The following is a 21,028-nucleotide window of genomic DNA, read 5'->3' on the forward strand; positions in this document are numbered from 1 at the left end:
TTATGGAGGTCACTGTGCTCTTAGGAACCTTAAGTGCAGCAGAAATTCTTTTTTTTTTTGTAACCTTGGCCATCTGTGCCTTGCCACAGTTCTGTCTCTGAGCTCTTCAGGCAGTTCCTTTGACCTCATGATTCTCATTTGCTCTGACATGCAGTGTGAGCTGTAGGGTCTTATATAGACAGGTGGGTGGCTTTCCTAATCACGGTCAATCAGTATAATCAAACACAGCTGGACTCAAATGAAGGTGTAGAACCATCTCAGGGATGATCAGAAGAAATGGACAGCACCTAAGTTAAATATATGAGTGTCACAGCAAAGGGTCTGAATACTTATGACCATGTGATATTTCAGTTTTTCTTTTTTAATAAATCTGCAAAAATGTCAAAAATTCTGTGTTTTTCTGTCAATATGGGGTGTTGTGTGTACATTAATGAGGAAAAAAATGAACTTAAATGATTTTAGCATATGGCTGCAATATAACAAAGAGTGAAAAATTTAAGGGGGTCTGAATAATTTCCGTACCCACTGTAAATAATGTATGATTGCTCCAGTGCTAGTGCACTGTTGTGCCTCTGCAGTCTGAATTTGCAGCACTGTCTCATAGTTTTGAGCTCCTATGTCTTTGGTACATTTCAGTATAGCGTGCATTATTGTGTGGTATTACTGTACCTGGGAAAATACTCAGTAAACCTTGCGTAATCAAATGTTTGTCACCTAAAGCAGTTTGCTCCATCAGAAGCCTTGTGAATATTAAGAACTGTTTTATTAACAATGAATAAACACTCGATAATGTGAAAGTTGTTGGTTGAAGTGATAAAATCAGAATTATCTCAGTTACCTTCTGTTCTACAGTGCAACTTTTGTTCAGTCACACCACTCTAATCAACCTTGTTTCTATCAGCAACAACAGGCAGCTATTTTTAACAAAAACACTTTGTTAAACCCTTGCAAACCCACCAAACAGCAGACACAGGGTGAGGGACTACCTTGTGTACACAGTGAAGCATTTAGCAGTAGGGCTGCACCATTAATAGTTTCGTGAGCATGATTTAGATCCCTGTGCGATCTCAGTCTAACGTGAACGTGATTGAGCAGTGTTTGCATTAGCAGTAAGATCCCTTGCAGCAAACCAAGCACTCCCTTTTCCTCGTTAAGTTGCATTATCCAATAGAAGGAATGCGTTATATCACGTGACGAAGACAGGCCGAGAAGACTGATTCAAAAGCAAATCCAACATGTTTGACCTTATGAAAGATATTCTGTGCACTCCTGCAACTATTTTTTTTAAATGCCGTGCTGCCTGCCCTATACACTTGGTGCCGAATAGTAGTTGACAGAAATAAATCACTTTGTAGTTATTGGTGAAAGCAGCTTAGCGAGGAAAAGGAAGTGCTTAGTTTGAAGCGAGGGATCTCGCTGCTAATGCAAACATGGCATAATCATTGTCATGTGAGACTGAGATCACACAGGGATATAAATCACACTCACAAAACGATTAATCGTGCAGCCCTTTAGCAGGTAACAACACATTATTTCCACTAGATTTGGTATTGATCCATGTCTGCTATTTGGATAAAACCAACGTTAAAGCCATTGCAAATTGATGTTGTGTCAGGTCCGCTCGGCGCGACCTGCCTTTCTTTCTCTTTTCTTCTCCTGCTCTCCCTTTTTGCGGGATCAACGCCTCAGCTGTGTCGCATCGGGTAATTAGTGACTCGTGGGTCGGTGCGCACACCTGAGGCGTATTCCGCTGATTTGTTGGCTTCCTTATTTATACCTCTGGCAGACGCCCCCTCGCCGCCGGAGCATTGCGACATGTAATGTACAATACTTAAAGTAAGTTATACAAAGGTTGTGGTGGACCCGCATTTTTTTTGACGTGTGTAAGATGCTACGCTGACAGTCTCTGTGCGTTTTGGCTTGACCTTATCACGCTAATTGTGCGGTTAGCATCACAGAAATACGTGCTTTGTTTTCCACGCTGACAGTCCCTGTGCTGTGGGTTGCATTGTGTACGTTGGTTCTTTTTGTTCACCTGTCCGTTCTCATCCTCCTGCTATCCTAGTTCCTGCCATCAGTGTATGTGTACCTGTTCGTCCTGGTCTCCTTAGTCATCACTGCCCTTCCCTTGTATGTATTATGGACCCTGTTATGTTGTCATGGTTTTTATTCCATTGTACTAGCACCTGGGTCAGCCATCTTGAGTCCAACCCCAGTTCTCCCTCACCCTCCAGGTGAGGGGGACTAAACCTTAACATGTTGATGTAAAGTTTGGTCCTTATCTTACATAGCCCCCAGTTCAACAGAAAGTATATAATGAAAATCGTATACATTTTCTACCCCAGAAATATATTGCAGGGTTTTATAAACCTACATAAGTTTACACACATTATTAATGTGCTTTGCTTGAGGAGTGAACTTCATGTCCATGCACTTACAAATAAAGGATGAAACACAACAGGTGCTTGCACAGCAGACCGGGAGACAAAGACAGAGCAATAATGACGCGAGTTAGCAAACAACTGAAACCAGCCAAGAGGAAATTGCATATTTACCTGAGGCTCCTTTGGTCTGGAGCCAGGCCATAAATAACAGAATGGAATGATCTTACTGGAACAGGCGGCCCAGTAGCCAGTTCTCTGCGGCTCTGCCCTACTTACTGCAGTCTCTCTGCAGAGCAAGTTTTGCTGTCATTTCCAGCCTCTGATTTATTATCCAGACACTTAGTTAGGGAGGAGTACAGCTCTGGGTGTACTAGTGCCCGTAGTCATGGCTATTCCCAAACCCCATGGCGATGCTGTGACCCAGCAAACGTGTGATGAATGGGGATGCGATAGTGTGTACACGCCAAGATCCAGGCAGTGCTATAGGTCAGACCTTCTGCACTGTGAGTTATTATGGCTTTTTTTTGTTTGTTTGCTTGTTTTAAGGAGAATGTTCATTAAGATCCCTGAGGAGGGCAAGATGAGTTGTGATGTTTGGAGTAAAAACAATGTACAGCAGACCTGTGTACTGAAAACTAAAACAGATGAAGGCACATGTTCACAAACAGCAGGGCTGCCCTTTGTGTGCAAATGGATGACATGAATACAAGGAGCAGTGATTGCCATTGGAAGACACTATTTGTCATTCTCACTGACATCATATCCATATTGACTGGCTACTGTGTAGCCAACCATAATGTGGTTTTTCAAGGCCAGATGTTTACTACTTTCATTGTTGATTTTGACCACATTTTCCATGGGCTTTGTCCAATTCACTGCACTACAGTCAAAATATTTGAACAGGAACACCTTCTGTCATGTTTTTGCTGGTTTGCTTTGACAAGACTATAATGGAGGTTAATCCCACTTCCTCTGCAAATAAATAATAGGACAATGTATCCATTCACCTGTGCTTTTCTCTGAAACAGGTGTAGAGGTAATGTGAAGCTATCACTGCATACAGGTGGATGACAAGTCAAAGGAAAAAAGCATTATTAATAAGGTGCCATCATATTCCTTCATTTGGTGTTTTGGTAATGAAGCCTTGTCTAACACTAAGGTCCATAATCAATCCATCAATTATCTATACTGCATATTACTGAATAGGGTCGCGGCAGCTGGAGTCAATCCCAGCTGATGGTGGGCGACAGGCGGGGACCACCCTGGACAGGTAGCCAGTCTGTCACAGGGCTGACATGTAGGCAAACAACCACACACACCCAGACTCACTCCTAGGGCCAATTTAGAGTCACCAATCAACCTAAGCTGCTTGTCTTCTGACTGTGGGAGGAACCCGGAGTACCCGGAGAGAACCCACGCAGGCACAGGGAGAACATGAACAGAAAGGCCCTGAGCAAATTGTAATGGGCATTCCAATTATCTGATATTGTATAAAGAAGTTATTAATTATGAAGAACATCTGCAGAGAAATTGATAATAAAACTAATCATTATTACTTGATTTCTGACAAAAGTCAGAAGTGGACTGTGCATTGGTACCAGTGTAAACGGAGACTGCTTCTGATTCATATTACTGTTTGGCAGCAGAAATCTTTGACAGCAATTTAGCAAGTACTTTTATTTACATATTTTGTGATACAGAACAATCTGTAAATCAACTTAACCTTGATTTTGCATTGATTGCAGTTTATCTGCCACACTGCTTTCTTTTTTTTTTTAAATACCAGTACCATCACGCTGCAACTTAACTTTTTTTAAATACCAGTACCATCACGCTGTACCAGAATCAAATTCCTCATGGCCACACCTGGCCAATAAAGCTAATTCTGATTCTGATTACTGTGCAGTTTATTTGCATATTACTGGCCAAGATAACTGTACCATTAGCATCTGCCACTGGCACATGTGTAACAGTGGTACAGCCAAAGCAGTTTAGGGAAACTAAATTACCCAATTACCCCAACTCTCCTGCTGGCTCTGGAGCACATCCTCCTGTATCGGTTTCTTTTCAAGGCCAGTAGTGTCCTCTGGAATTGCTCACTAGCCACAATATATAGCACTGGGTCCAGGCAGCTGCTTACACCACACATGGCCTCAAAAAACTGATAGGTGGTGTAGAGGAGTTTGTCGTTATATGGTGTGACCTGGTTGTGGATCCTCATGAATACCAGGGTGACGACCATGATGTGGTAAGGCACAAAGGACAGCACAAAGACAAATACGGCAGCAGTGATGAGCCGCAGAGGCTTACCTCCCACACACTGGGCTCCGCCTCTGGGCCTTCTGCCCCTTGGAAGGCGTCTCAGAACACGAACTGTCATGATGTAAAATGTTAGCATGACAGTAAATGGTAGTAGGAAGCCTACTGTTGTTCTGATAATGGTGATTGTCTTGACATAGATAAAAGGACCCTGGATGTGGTCCATGCACACGGTGACGTTTTCTGACCTCTTAATAGTGAAAGTTATAAATAAGTCAGGAATGGAGCTCAGGACAAGCACAACCCATGCGCAGGCTGAGCACAGTTTGGCTTTACTCACATCCCACCACCGGCGAGAACTGATGGGGTGCACTGTTCCAACATAGCGATCAAAACTGATCAGAGTGAGGAAGAGAATGCTGCCATATATGTTGATGTTGAAGGAGATCTTCCTAAACTGGCAAAAGATCTGTACGTCTTTGAAATGGGGCCTCTGGAAGGTGAAGTAGAGGGTGATCGGCAGGGTGAGAATCCAGCCTGAGTCACACAGAGCCAAGTTTAACAGGAAAACTTTGCTGGTGCTTGAGTTCTTCCTGAAGCAGATGTAGCTGATTAGAGCCACAATATTTCCCAGGATGCCCACAGGAAGGGCAAAAGTGAAGAAGACCAGCAGGATATAGCAATACCAATGGCTGTTCGCAAAGTGGCTGCAGAATACTGTCGACTGGTTCAGGAACTCCAGAGGCACCTCTGCGATTTAAGTACAGGAGGTAGAGTCAGGTTTGTTATCATTCCTAATATTAATTTTGTTTTAAGAAATAATAGTAGTCCAGCAATTTGGTACTGCATCTATAAAGTTGAAGGGCTTGTGAGAGAGACTGTAAAGAGAGCAGCCTAGTATTATCAGGAATTGTTATTTAGGTACCTCATCATTTATATCAAAACCCAGTATCAATGTGAAAAGCACTGTGCTCAGTTAAGGCAGTGGAGGGTGTGTAGCAAGTTTGATTTTGATGCAGGAGACTTTGAGTCTGCAGACCTGCAACTAATCTTTCTTTTATTAAACCCTAACCATGCATTAACTGGAGCTTATTTTTCATAACCACAGTCTTTCATTTACCTTCACCACCACAGTTGCAATGTGCAAATGTTGCAGAAAGTGAGAACTTTAAAAGCATTAGCAAAAAAGTTGGTGTTTGAAATCAGTCCAGGGTTCTGCAGGATTGTCTAGTATTGACATTCTTGTTTGGCAATGTGGTTGGCAAAAGTGTTCATAATCAGTGCAGCATGTGTTACACCCGCAGTAACCATTACGAGTCCACATCTTTGACTGTATGTAACACAAGCTTTTTGTTTGCTTTTCAAAGTCACAAACGAGCTTGTGACCGTCTCTGACTAGTTAATTGACCTAGATATGTGGAATAAGATGGTTTTAACACCCAAGAGATCCTGAGTCAAAGACTAAATAGTCAAACATTTAAGATCTGCAAGGTAAGTTGTCAGTCACAAAAAACTGTACCGTATTGACTCACGAATACCTCGTCTTTAAATTGAACCTTTTGGCATTTAATGCATTGTCCTGTTGTGTAAGCAACAGGACAAAACAACTAAAGAAATTAGTGTTTTATGACCCAGTTCTCTAGTCATACACTGTGGAGCGTCTTTGTTATTGACTTGATATACATAAATGATTGTCTTGCTTCTTCCATGAGTTAAACTTCATTATGTATTTGCTGGAGTTGAAGCTCTATGAAACACTGTGGAAATCGTGTACCATATGGCATCCTTATTTTTAGTAGGTGTCAGGTTCATTTTTTAAGTTAGTTTTTTTTCCTAGTTTAATGTACGTCTAGTCTGTTTTATTGTGTCTCCTGGTTAACCCTGCTCTCAGGGAGTACTTTAAGTATGAATGCTCACCCCTGGGCCCTCTGTATTTACAGTAGCTGTCTCCAAAGTCTCTGAGCGTCACCAGTGTGTCCAGGAAGTGTTCAACTGTCTGCTGTGAACAGTCACAGATTGTTTATCTTTTGCCTTCACAGTATCAGCCCCTGTTTGCATCTAATCAGAGACAATGCACCCATTTTTTTCAGGTGAATGGATGTTAACAATTTACTTTGAGCATGTTTCAACCTAGCTCATGTCTACCTTTCAGGACCCACTGTGAAGATGACTTTTAATATGTATGATTTAAGCATTAAAACAGGAATTTTGATCAGCTGCAGCGCAAATAATATTTGGAAATATAATGATACAAATGTTGTCAATAAACCTGTATGGTGATTTGAAGTTTAATACAAAAATTTAATGTACAATATTGTAATAGGTCCTAAAACACATTAACATCAAAGTAATTTAGGTTCTTACCCCCTGTAGTGGTGTCTGAGTCGTTGCTGTTGAATAGCGATAACATGATGAATGGAGCCGGTGATCACATCTCAGGTCGCCTTCACTCCTCCTCCACCAGCTGTGTGCTTCTCATCTGTCAGGAGCTTCTGGTGCACTGTCCTACCTGTGAGACTGTGTGCATGCGTATGTAGTGTAGTAAACCGGATCAAACAAAACTAGTGTTAAAACATGAGATGCCTATTTGCTTGTACGTGTGCACCAGTGCACATGATGGGCTCTGCTGTTATCATGTTTGTTCTTCTGGCTCCAGTGCTTCCAGTCCTGTCTGTCCTGTGAGTGGATTATTACAATAAACTGCTGGTGACTTCCCAGAATTATTGCATAAGATCTCATTATCAAATAAAAACAGACTAGTAATCACAGTGGCAGTGGTTTAAATCCTTGGATTACCTGAGATAATCTGGATAGGGTGGATATCTGTTATCCTTAGGAATTGGTGTATATCTGGACATTTAAAAGACACTTAACCCCCAGTTGAGAAATTTGTATGGACACGGAACTATGCTCATGACACAGGTGGCAGCACAAAGTGATGCAATAATATTCTCTGTAAAGACTTGGGACCGCTGTTATATGCAAATGTGTGTACAGAATTTTAAAAAATCCTAAATTGATGGAAAAGAGTTGGATAAAATGTGTACAGTGTTTTACAGAAACTGCCGTGCAAAAGGTGTGGACTATAAGGCACCATCTGATCATCTACATGTGTTGCATCACTGTACTTGCCATTCTGTTCTCTAGCTCATGTCCATGTATCACCACTAGATGGAGACAGATACATGTTTGATATTCATTTGGCTATGATCTCATTCTAAATACAGCATTATAAATAGATTTACAGGAAGCCTACTGTTAATTACAGTAAGTTAGTATTCAAAGTGTAACTGTGCTGCATTGAATAACACACCAAGTTGGTGAGTGGATGGGTTTGCAGGTGGTGAGTAAAAGTGAGAAAGATATGTTTCATTCTCTTCCCTCTTGTGTTTTTTTTTTTGTCTTGTCTCTGTGTGTTGTTGTCCCCTGCTGGGCTGAGCCTCGCTGGAGGGAGTGCTCATGAATCACTCCTTATCGGGGTTCTCTATTGTCGGGAGGTGCAATGACTCAAACAGCTTGGCTGAATAGACCTGATTCATCCTCTAGTTACAGTAAATCCTACCCATATAGGCTGAGAGAGGGCGGCCGTGCTTGCTGGTGCAACATGCTGCTTTAAAAGTCAGATCTGCCGATACACACCGTGCACTTACATCTAAGCCAGGGATCATTGGCACAGGAAGCAATTAAGTTCACCCATGCAAGTCAGTTCAATTATGCATCCACAGAGCAGGATGTATGGTGTGGCCTTACAGTAGGGCACTATACCTTTACTTCAACCCCCAGAATTTTGAGGTTGAATATTGTTATCAAGGGGTAAATTTAAGGTTTATTCTCTTATCATAAAAATCAGGTTTAAACTGTCATTGTAGATCCATTGTTTATTAAGATAGTAAAGGAATGTTCTGTATATTTTAACCTACAATGAGCAGTTCATTTATTACAACTGCACTTTAGCTTCACATAGATCTTCATCTCTATAGGATCATCAGCACCATTGTTTACATGTGGCCTGCAGGAAAAAAAAATGAGATTGAACAGTATGTAAAACTATTGGAGGGTAAACAGCTATAGGCTGTAATGGGAAAATAAGTGGAGCATTCTGCTTTGCCGCCTTTCAGGCTGCATGTGTGGACACAAACACAATGAGCTCTCTGAGGAGCTGTAAACTCAAAGGGACATGGACTGAGCTGGGGGAGACGAACACAAAAAAGTTGTTCTCGGGAAGATGGCACCGGCTCACAGCTCGCAGATACAAAGCAGCTTCGATATACAGTATGTAAAGTAATGGAAATAGAGGTAGAGTCCGTTGAGGTTTACTGCACCAAGACTATTGATAGTAAAAAAATATATATGTTGTCTGTCAAATACTGTCAAGTTTTGGCTAAATTATTATTTTATGTATAGGGCCAGTCCGTTGGACACATCTAAAAGTCCATTTCTTTGTCTCTTTACTACATTCTGCTAACTATCCCTATTATAAATGAAAGTCTCTACAACTTGCAGTAACAATATAAAGTGTTGATTAGTGTTTTGAAATCTTAATCCACTAATAAATATAATTTAAGTAGTTTGTATCTATTAAATAGAAAGAAGTGTATTGGTGGGCAAGGGGGGTCATGTCACAACATCTTTAGTCAGTTTCTCTTATTTTGTTGCAGAAAGTTCTCTTCTCATTTCATTTTCAAGGACACGTATGTTATCGACTTGTTCACCATTTTTATTATTCTTCAGTGCAAGTTAGCAAGGCTTATGAAACCTAGACTGTCATGCCTCCAGCTGTGTTCCAGCCCATCAAGAGTCTCCAAGGGTCAAATTAAATGATGCTGTTGGCTGCTTATGGAAAATGTAAGATCCTATGCTTTTAAAACTTGACTAGGGCCTAAAATCAGTACATCTCGGTCTCAGTTAGTTAAATTTATAACATCGTTTTAAATTTTTTTATCTCTGTTTTGAGTCCTCCAACTTTATGCAAATTCTCTCGAGTACCCCTTTAATTAAGTTTAATTTTTTCAAATGCAGTTGACCAGGTCTGAATAATGATGGTTGTAACAAATAACCAAAACGTACAAAGTAGATTGCTTCCGTTCCACAGGCAGTGTGGGAGGTAGATTAAGGACTCTGACAGCTGTTGTGCAGTTACATTAGAGATATGTAACCGCCTCACATGCTTTTTCTCAGATCTCAGTAATTTATACTGTACTTCTGCAGTGCTTTTTTCACCCCACTCTGACCAGAAAAAATGTGATCCTTTGAAATTTAAAGTTTAAACTCTTATGCTGTTTGTCATTTGGAGCAGCCAAATAAAAATGGTCTGTCATTATAAGCAATGAGAAGCACTAAAAGCACCACCTGCAGTATTTTCAGCTTACAGTGGTATAATAAACCTTGTTGTCTCTATGCGTTCTGCTGAGTGCTGCCACCAGAGGACAAGCTCGTGTGATTATGTATTCTTTGCAGAAAGCTGTGTAGCTCAATCAGTCTCATACTCTGCCAGAGAGATGTGTCTTCATAATTTGATTCCAAGCCAGGACTGGAGTAAAAAAAAAAAAAGTTTGAATAATTTTTCTAATTATGCAGAACCTGCATCATGAAACACAAGCATGCATCGGTCCACTGACAGCATGTCCACTCAGTGATGTGGAACAACATAGAACATTTTCTGTTGGGACTGTTGAAATTGGTCAGGAAAAGACAATTACTTCAGGCTTGTGGAAGAGACGCCTCAAAGGGGTCTTTAATTTTTATTTCATTGCCCGAAGGGTAAGTGTCTGACTCAGTAGAATTTATTTGCTTTTCATCTCCATGTACATGGCCACATATGTTAGCAGGCTGACATGCTGTTTGGACTGAGCACTGACAGCAGTGTCCTTGTCATGCTCCCTTTAGGTCGATACCTGCGCCTGAAAATGTTCCGCGAGGATCATGGCTCCTGGATGACCATGTTCTTCAGCACCATCCTCTTCCTCTTCATCTTCTCACACATGCACAACCTTTTCTTCAGTCTATCTCTCTGTGTCCCTTTTCCCTCATCCTCTGCTTCCCATCTGTTAGAGCCACTGTATGCTCCCCTATGGCTGGTGTGATTGATCTAAATGTCTCGCCTGTACAGAGACTCAATACCACTCTGATTAATCAGCCCATAGGTGGGGGCCAGGAAAGGGAGGAGTGGTTAATCCCGAAAGCACCAACATCCCACAAGCTTGACTTATTTTTTGACACCTCTCTGGCCAAAAACCAAAATGTTTTTGCCATGACTCGCTCAGATTTTTCTTTGGTTTTTGCTTCTGTTGCTCTGACTTACACCTGCTGAGAAACCACTGTGCACAGTAGAGCTTGACATCCCCACTTCAAGTCGGTGACAGGAATCAGTTTACGCATCTGCAATATGTCCATCTAGAGGAAGGAAAACATGCCTTTGAAGCCAGCCAGCCAGACATGAGGTCGGTGCAAGGTGATTTACCATTTTGTGTTTGGGTTGTAAAAAAAAAAAAAAAACCACGTGGCAGTTGTCTGTTTATGAACAGGTTGTCGAGGGATCTGTCCATGCAATGCTGCTTTTCTATACTAACAACAAGCATCAGCTATCCATAAGGTGCAGGCAGATGAAGGCTGTTAGCTAGCTCGCAAGGTGTTGTGTTTTTCTGTGGCCGGAGGGTGAGATTGTATAATCAGGCCATCTGTCACTCTGAGTAGCACCAGTGACTCTGGCATCCATCTTGTTCGTTCTCTCTGGTTGGCCGAGAAAAAAGCAGCAAACGGCTGAGCAGAGAGGCAGGTCTGCTGAGACGATGAATGTTGCTTGCTCAGGGAAAAGTTACATTTGCACTGACTGCTTCTGTCACAAAGAGGATTCCTTTTTACTGTCTCTCATTTCAGCCTTGAAATGTTGAGAAAAGGGACCCTTTTTAGTCTGTCAGTGCTTGTTTTTTTAACTGTCAGGAGATGACATCCAGATAATACTTAGAGAAAAATAATGAGTTGCCAGTCACACAGTCTCTATTCATATTAGCTGCATCAGTTGTCCACATATGAAAAGTAACAACCATAACAGCCTCTTAAATAATTACACAGACTGACACAACACTTGAACTCATCCATAATTATTTTCTGGATGTGCGTGTGGTGCACTGACATCAGTTACTCAGTGCTGCAAAGCTTTCCTTGCAAAGACAGATGGTGCTGTTGTAAAGCGAGTGAACTTAGCGCTGTCAAGACACCTGGTCATTTTCTGCAATCGCTTTCTGCACCCCCACCCCCTCAATGCCCTCCCGTCCCTCCTTCCTGCTCGTTTTCTCTTTGCTGCAGCAGTGTGTCCTCTAAGGATCCTGGCCCTGCCAAAACCATTAGTGTTCACATCTCTGTTCAAGACGGACATGTAAAAGCAGCGTTCACACTCTGCCAGGACGACCCTCAGACGGGCTCCGGGGCTGCGATAGCATGAATGCAGCAAAGTGAGGGAGAAGGTGACAGGCTGGGAAGGAGGGAGTGGGTGAACTGGTCCAGCCTCGATAATGCAGTGAAACTTGAGTCTTTTGATCTCTGTCCAAACTGGATTTGTATCCCTGTGCACCCCCCTCCCCACAACCATTCCCTCACCCTGCAGTGAGACTCTTGTAGTTTTCTCCTATGCCACAGCACAAAGGAAAAGTAGAATGTCCATTTGCGGCTGCAGCTACCACTCTGTGGGAACGACTGGTGTTTTTTCTTTTAATTTATACTGAAAGAACAAACCGCTGTGAGGTATTATTACTGCCAAGGGTTTTTAAAGGGTAGGCATTTTGGCATGGGTTAGATGGCTTTGACATCAAGCTACGATGCAGGAGATGCTCTTCTGGAGACTAGACAGAGCATCTAACACACACACACACACACACACACACACACACACACACACACACACACACACACACACACACACACCCATCGCAAACACATATGGTTCCTGTCTAGCACCTCGCTCAACTTACCTGTCAGGACATGTATGTGGGAGGAGCAAGTGTGTGTGTCTGTGTAGTGAGTCAGGGGGAGGGGGATCTGTCTCCCTGACCTGATACTGTATGCTGCCTGTAGCCTTCGCATATTTAATATGCTTTAATTTTCTTTGACCTTTCGGTCGATCTTGAGCTTGATTTAATTAAATCTAGATATACAGTCAAAAGGAAAGAAGATCAACTGCACCATGAGGACAGTAAACATTCGCTGATAAGAGATCATATATCTCTTTGGATGACAGGTATTCATTCATGATTAGTTATGTAAAATGGATTCATCAGTGCTGTTATCTCACAGCTCAGAGATTTCCAGCCTGTGTAATTTTACACATGGCCAACAGTGTGTTAGCCAATATTTAAACAGCCACTTCTGGGTCAACAGCTATAAACCTGTTACCTGGCTTATGTCATATCAGGAAAAAAAGCCTGTCCATCGTGGCTCCCTGGGAGCTGTAACCCACACTTGTTACCAGACTCTCACATCTGGGCTATTTGCATTTTAATGTAACTGTCAGATTAGGAGGGGGCCTGTTTGTGTGAAGCCGGGGAGTGTGACCGCCCAGGGAGTATGACGGGCTTCATGACTGTTCTGTCACGCTGCGCAGCCCTATTCCACCATCTTACGGCATCATTACCAGCCAAAATCAGACCCTAATTAATGTTGTTATTTAATTAAGATGGCCCAAAGCATGGCATACACATTAATCATGACTAATTTAGAGGAAGGAGGTGGTAAAGTAAGTGAAGATGGAGACGAGGAGGGAGGTAGGGAGTATGTGGGAAACTAATAAAGAACTGTAGTGGGACAATAAAGCTATACTTGTTTGTTAGTTAGCAGAGGAGTAAATAGATACCAGGATGAGGAAAGCAAAAGTGGGAGCGACTGAGAGAAGGTGAACAGGGGAGATTCAATTTGGTGGATATCTTTGAGGAGACGGGAGAGATGGATGTGACATTGGACTACAGCCATAGCCTCAGTGGGATTAGACTCCATAGTAAAAAAGAGTATTTGTTTTTGTTTACCATGATTCTTTGTTCTGGTTCTTGTTTGACAAAGGGCTCTAAACCAGCAAATAAATGAAAAAGTATTCAACTGAAAGATGTATAAAACTGCCTCCAGCATTCTCTGATCTACTGTTTAGTGTTGTAGACAGTGGAGTCACTGCTGTGCCTTTTTTCATAATGGCATCTCAGTCAAAGATGGCAGAGCTATAGTGGAAGGTTGTTTCGGAGCCTTCTGCCCCTGCTGTTGATTTTGATTTGTGGACCGAACAGATTTTCTGACATTTTCAACTGAGGCTGGGAATCGTAAACACACAAACATCCTTATGTCATACATCATGAAATATTACCATAGTGGTTGTAGTTCCATAACACAGCTGAGTCTGCAATATACAGTATATCACAAAAAAAACCCTAATCTAATATATCATGCTTCCTGTGAACCTCGAGTGAGAAGATTGTGTTTTTCTTCTGAAGAAGGACTCAAACCTGTACTGTATGACATTATAAAAATGTTTTACCTTCAAGGGTTTGTCTATGGCTGAGATGAAACGGCATGTGCCAAGCAGTTTCAGCAGTATATTATGCAGTATCGATTATTTCTCCCAGCCCCATATCATCAGTGAGAACAGGAGTGACTAGATAGACCAATCAGCCTTTCTCAGTAACAGTACATGTGCTTGTTTTGTGTTTTACAAGACTGCCAGAGATAAGTAACGATAAGAATCCATTTGTGTAAAAAATGTTAATTTTCCCTTTTCTTGATAGTTTTTATACTAGGATTTGTCGATTAACAAACTTAATTGACAGCTATTTATGTAATTGATTCATCATTTTCAAGCAGAAATGCCCGGTATTTTGTGGTTCTATCCTCTCAATTGTGACATTTTCTGCTTTTCTTTGTTCTTTGCTTTGAAATTTGTTCATTATAGTCGAGGGCTTAAATAATTGAGAACATAACCAGCACTGGCTATAAAGGAAATAACCATCAGTTATAGCTCTTAACAAAATATCATTTGCCAAAATACCTTGATGTAGAAACCAGTTGCTGTACACAGCAAACCTCAGTAAATGTCTTGCAGTTTAGAAGAATTGATCTTTACCTTCCTCACTCTTCCTCTCTTACTTACACACACCCACACCTACTTTCTAAGCATATCTTGCTGTCTTTCACACTCCTACACATGCACATTACGTTAGTATCTAAAAAAATGACTCATTATGTGTTTAACAAGTATTTGGTTTTCCTCCAAAGCAATGTTCTCTTCTCTCAGAAAATCCCTGAAACAGAGTGAATCAGTGAGGTTGGTCATTTTACCTCTGATTATGTTTCCCATGCTGTTTTCTGGGACAGAGGGAGGAGCGTTGGTGGTGGCTGCAGCCCACCACATACGTCACTGTCGTATAAAACGAAACAGCCACTGTTGTAAGCAGTAAACATCGTAACCTTGACAGCAAAGTGTGTCCCCTGGGAGTTACAATATGTGCACTATATTGTAGATTTGTGCATGTACTGTAGATGTATTGGGGGGGGGGAGCTGTAGGTGACAGATGAATTGTCCATGCATGTGTGCATGTTTACTGCAGTCTTATCATCTCCTCCTTATGTTTCACCATAAAAATTAATAATCTCCTATAATACTTCAGTCCCAGCGTTTGAAAGCTTTAGATTTTGCGTGCTGTGTTCCCTTGCTCCTGCTCTTTGGGTAATTTTTCAGTGAAAACCAAATCACAAAGCATATCCTGATATTTTGAAATGGCACATGGTACAGTTCAAGACATGAAAAACACAAGGGGGGGTGGGGTGGGGGGTGGGGGACCAAAACATTGTTCTTGAGCAGTTAATATTCTCATTTGTCTAAAAGTATTTTGTGTACTTATGTATAGGGCCTACTGCTTGTCACTGCTCTTCAATGAAAGTCATGTATTGTGTGTTAAATCTTTTTAGATAAACTTCTGAAACTTTATCTAAATCCATAAGGGATTTACTGTTCCTTTTTAGGTTCTGTTTTACAACAGAGATGGGTAAGTTTTGGAAGGCACAAACGAGAAAAAGTAATGACATTGTTTGCAATTTCCTGATTTTCTGCATAAATTGGTCATGAAATGTGATATAACCTCACCAGTCACAAATATCAACAAAGTATTCCTAAACACAAGGATCTTTCATGTTTTTATTTAACACACCCATTAAACATGCATTATTCTTTCTTGCCACAGAAAGTGCCACTGTGTGTCATTCTAAAACCATGTATTTTGTCATTTAATTTGGAGTTTGATGGGAATACTTGTGTGCATATGAACTTGCTGGTGTTAAGGTACAAGGAGGTTTTGGACCCCTCTGTTCTAATGGAAATCTGATGGAGGGCCTGTTAGAACACTGTCAAGGATATTGCCTGATGAAATTCAGGACTCAATCTCCACTCAGTTTAATACAATATGTAGACTAATTCTGTGCTGAGAGAGGTTTAAGCTCTCTTGGAAGATGGTACATTGATAGTGAAGAGAGTCTGTATTGAGAGCTTTATACTCCCTGGTAACTGCTGCCGCTCAGTGTTGTGTAGTGTAAGTACGGCATTAGGTACTGTAGTGCACAGGGAGGAGACGGGCAATGCATTTCAATGTGGAGTCAGTCAAGGTCGCAATTTAATGTTCTGAATGAATCAAGCCTTTACTGGGTAGAAGAGGTCACTCAGTTGCCATAGTCATTAAATCACTGACTGTCTGACAGAGAAAACAAGTTTATAAAACCCAGCATGAAGGCATATATGAATGTTCAAGTGGATCGCAAAAAAAATTAAGGGCAATAAGTGGTATTTGATGACTCGGAAGTTAAAGATCTCTGAGCATGTTGCTTTATAACTTTAATTATCAGGGACCTTGAAAATCTTTGAGTTGCGACTTTGATAAAAATAAGATAAAACCATAAACTTTTTTTCTCTAAACTTGTGAATATATAGTTGGAGAATTGTTTAGTTTATATCGATGTCTGACATTGCAGAAATGTTTTTGGCACTGCACAGTGCAGTGTGGATTGTTGCTGAAAGGGGGGAAATCAAAATTGTAGTCTCTGTTCATGCTGAAACTGCATGGCTTCATAATATAGAATGAATGCCCAACTCTAAGTCAATCACAACTTAATATAAAGCAACATTTGACTTGTTTGGAAAAGATGTGGGGCACTCTGATCCATTTAATATTGAAAAAAGCAATAGCACCAGTTTGACTAGAGTTAATATAGATGGAAGAATTATGTGAGCAGTGCAGTGCACAGCAGTGATATCTTCAGAAACTCAAGCTTCATCAAAATGAAAAAGGAAAGAAAAAGATTTAATTTAATAAATTGGGCTTAACAGAGCAATTTCAAACAATTGTGTGACTTCTTAGCGCCAAAGGTGTAACCAGAATCAAAGAACAATTATCTTGCAGATGAAAACTTTGATGGAACAGTAAAAATGACCTTTTTCACTGGTTCATGTCAAACTGGGATAACATCCAACTCATAACACTAACTCTGTACCCTCTATAGCACAAAATTGTAATTTCTTGCATATTATGGAACAAGTCTTTGAAAGGCATTGAAATGTCCTTGAATATTATGTCTGAACAAGTGTGGAAAACCTGATAACATTCCACAGAGGGTCAAAGCTGGCTGAGCCGGCCACGCTGGCACCGACTTTACCACTAGTTCTGCGATTAAGCCATGGGAGCCATTTTGGGGCTGATTATTCATGGTGCTACTGTACCGATGTTCCACTACACTGAATTCTCTCATTAGGTCATCTGGCTCTAAAGGCCATTAAATTTTCAGTCAGCATGAATAAGTCAGAGAGTTCTGCCTCCGATCATGCAGTGTGAAGTCCCCAAACTCATCATAGGTGCAGGGGGGAAAAAGCTCTTTCAGCACAAGGGTGACATTTACTCACTTAAATATGTGAGCAGGGCAGGAGTTGGTCGGCAGGGGTGCTTTTTTTTCTTCTTCTTAAGATTTAAAGTCTTGCATGTGGTGCCAGACAGCATTTCCAGAAGTATCGATTAGAATTTTGCTGCGGGTAAATGACTTCCAATGGGATCTCCTTGGTAACTGGAGCAGTGCCAAGCCACTGAATGTCTAACTGACTTAATGCAGAGATAAATCGCCATTCCAATCAAGGCTGTTTTATTTGCGGATGTGAGCAGGGCAATACGTCACCTGCAGTGCTGCACATTTCTGCCAATAAAATCCTGCAAAAATCAGTTAAACGCATTCTGCATTAATGTCATATGATTTACATGCTTTTCTCAAGGGAAGAATATGTCTTGTGCAAATGCAAAGAACAGGTAGTTGAGAGAAGTTGGCATTTTAGGTCACTGGCCTGTCACAGTGAATCACAATTTGTTCTGTATTGCCTGTGAACATGTATTACGCTTTTCAGATCTGGACCTGCACCGTGAAAAGGCACAAGCAATTAGCATGAATTAAAAATGAACACCTTTTAAAGTTGCTACATTAGCTAACAGCTTAAAAGGATTACCCTCCTCTGCTCTGCAAAAGATTATTTAGACTGGTGTGATGACGACTGTTTTACAAATGCCAAATGAAGGTCTGAATGCAATCAGCTAAGAGATGAAATGAAAATGAACCTTCAAAGGGAAACATACAGAGGTAATAAACTATAGGCGAGATTTTCCAGTGCCCTCTGTGCAATAGAAAACATTTTTTATTGGTGTTTGCTGGTGACCACAAAATGACAAACAAAGACAAATGGAGCCACTGACTTCAAATACGACCCCTTGAAAGCACAGCCAGAGCCTTACCCATCGCCATCTACTATATTCATGAGTATGACCTGTGGTGGTGGTGGGGGGAGGAGGTCGAAGGGGAGGTGATGGGCTCCCACCTGCTCCACTCAGTCTCTCAGACACTGGCTGCCAGGAGATCAAACAGGCCTTCTCGCTCCCCTCTGTTCTCCTCCCTCCCAAGCACAAGTGTCATATAGGAGGCGACTGACCCACTTTTCCTCCCTCCCTGTGCTATTACCTGGAGAAAATGGAGTGATATGGTGTGTGTGTGTGTGTGTGTGTGTGTGTGTGTGTGTGTGTGTGTGTGTGTGTGTGTGTGTGTGTGTGTGCGCGCGTGCATTGGGTGGGTGGGTTTGCAGCACTGAACAAAAGCTTCTCATCTTCACTTACTGTACACTGATGAAGGCGTAACTGAGGCTCCAAAGAAAGCATGTCATTTCTTATCAGCTACTATTGCATGCAAGATTGTTTTTCTAATGATGCGCCTCGGCTTAGTCTTATGTTTTGCTTCTGAGCTGCTGCAGTTGACATTAACTGATCTCACTGGAGTAGCAGTACTGATTTGAAATCAACTAGACATGAAACAAATTTGCCAAACAAATGGATAATTTGCCAAACACTGCGGGGCCAAATGAAACTGGTGATACTGCATAAATTCCATTGTGCTGGTGTAAATTGTTTACAATCCTCAGGGCTTTATGGAAGGTAGAGCCATCGCTCATTGTTTTCACAGGATTAGATTGATATTGATCGACTCTGACAGCTAGCATCAAAATACTTGGCAGCAGTGACCGTTTTCTTTTTTGCCCTCCACTGACTCTCCCTCGTTGGCACTTTTTGTCACTGCTCTTGCCTCCTTCCTTGTCTGCCAGTTTTTACTACCCTGATCACATATACTACAGTTTTTTATGTTATTTCCACTCTTGGTTTTCTTTCCTTGCAGGCCTCACATGGTGACAGACTACATGGGCATCAGGAATGAGAGTTTTATGAAGATTGCGGCAGTGGGGACATGGATGGGAGACTTTGTCACTGCTTGGATGGTGAGATTCCAACTCCAGTGTATCCTCAGCATTAGAGAAGTTTTCATTTATGAAAGGAAAGTTTTATTTTCACCCTTATGTCACTCAAATCAAACTTTAGAACCTTGTTTATTTAAAAACACACTGAAACAAAATGATAGCAGTAGCAGCAGCAGGGTTTAGTAACTAACTAGTAACAGATATTCAAGGTCTTGGTAGGAAGAATCTGAGTGACTTTGGTGATGGTCTAACTATTCATCCACTGTTTCCTTTTCTTGTTTTACAGACTTGCACAGTGATAAACATCCCTACTTTTTAGCCATGTTTTGAGATCACTTCTTATTTTGAGTAGATTAAAATCAGATGTTTGACCTTAAAAAAATCAAGATACACAATGGCATTCTTCACACTCATCTTATTTCTAGGTCAGATGCACACAGTTACAGCCCTCCTCAGTGCTCCAGTTCAGTCTGCACCAAATCCTAAGAGTAAAATAAGACTGTGATCTAAGGATGGTCAGAGGAAACAACGGATGCACAGGGAGGGATAGAGTATATTGGGGAGAAACCTACCCGTGTTCATTTGTCAACATAAAGAGAGGAGGAAAGCTCCAGTGGGATGGACTACCCATGGTGGGAGGAGTGGGGCTTTGACACTGGCATGCACACAGCGGAGACAACTTGACAAGCTCCCTCATCTTTCACATTAGCATTCTACTGTACATACTGCAGAGAAAGCGGGAAGGTGGAAGGAGAGATGGGAGAGGAGGAGGAGGAGGAGAGAGGCAAGGAGTAAGAAACAGGGGTGAAGGGGAAAGGGAGCAGAAGTCTGGTCGGAATGTTGACGGAGGAAGTAGCAAGTGAGAAGGTGAACCAATGAAGCAGAGAAGTGTTTATCAGAGAAAGCTAGGCCAAGGCAAAGCAGTGGTTCCATAAATTACTCACAAGGTTTTTACATTTGATTAATTCAACAAGGTATTTTGAAGACAACCTCTGTCTTTGTGTAGTAGATTTAGTGTCTTCACCAGATGAGCAGTGCCAGAAACATCTCGTAGATTGTCTGATTCAAATCCTTTTTCCAGCACAGCTTTAGTTAACATACAGTATATTTAAAAACATGCACTATTAAAATGTATTGGTGAAGTAGAATGTGGTGAACACTGTCCCCATTACACAGCATCTAAAAACTGACTACATGGACAAAGGTATTTGGACAACCAAACGCAGATGTGATTGTTTAATATCTAATTCCAAAAACATGGGGTTTAATGTGCTTTCCTTCATCTGGGAAGTCTTTCCACAAGCTTGTTTGGGTCCTGGCTGCAGGGAAATTTGGTTTCATTCAGTCATTGGAGCATCAGTGAGGTCGGGCACTGATCCACTTCATCCTAAATGTGCTCAATGGGTTTCTGGGCACAGTGCACACCTGTCATGTTCTCCCACACCACACTCGGAAAACTGACCTTTACAGACCTTGCTTTGTGCAAGAGGGCATTGTCATGTTGAAAAAGGAAAGGGCCTCTCCTAGATTGTGGCCTCAAAGTTGTAAGCACAGAAAGCTGTAGCTGGAAGATTTTCCTTAAACAAAT

General features: G+C 41.5%; 1 protein-coding gene across 3 annotated transcripts in view; it reads left to right on the forward strand.

Moving 5' to 3' along the window:
• The window catches only part of tmem117 (transmembrane protein 117), a 36,286-nt gene that overhangs the window by 6,920 nt on the left and 8,338 nt on the right, over positions 1 to 21,028 (forward strand). Inside the window, exons 3-5 of one of the 3 annotated variants that reach the window (XM_020622554.1) lie at positions 10,530 to 10,655; positions 11,077 to 11,083; positions 19,362 to 19,461. In XM_020622554.1, coding sequence (XP_020478210.1) covers positions 10,530 to 10,655; positions 11,077 to 11,083; positions 19,362 to 19,461 — 233 coding nt within the window. Of the gene's footprint in view, positions 1 to 10,529; positions 10,656 to 10,773; positions 11,095 to 19,361; positions 19,462 to 21,028 lie in introns of those variants that run through there. The other 2 variants (XM_020622546.1, XM_020622537.1) reach the window with 2 other exon arrangements.

The sequence above is a fragment of the Monopterus albus genome, unplaced genomic scaffold, assembly GCF_001952655.1.
Source record: "Monopterus albus unplaced genomic scaffold, M_albus_1.0 scaffold7.1, whole genome shotgun sequence".
Lineage (NCBI taxonomy): Eukaryota > Metazoa > Chordata > Actinopteri > Synbranchiformes > Synbranchidae > Monopterus > Monopterus albus.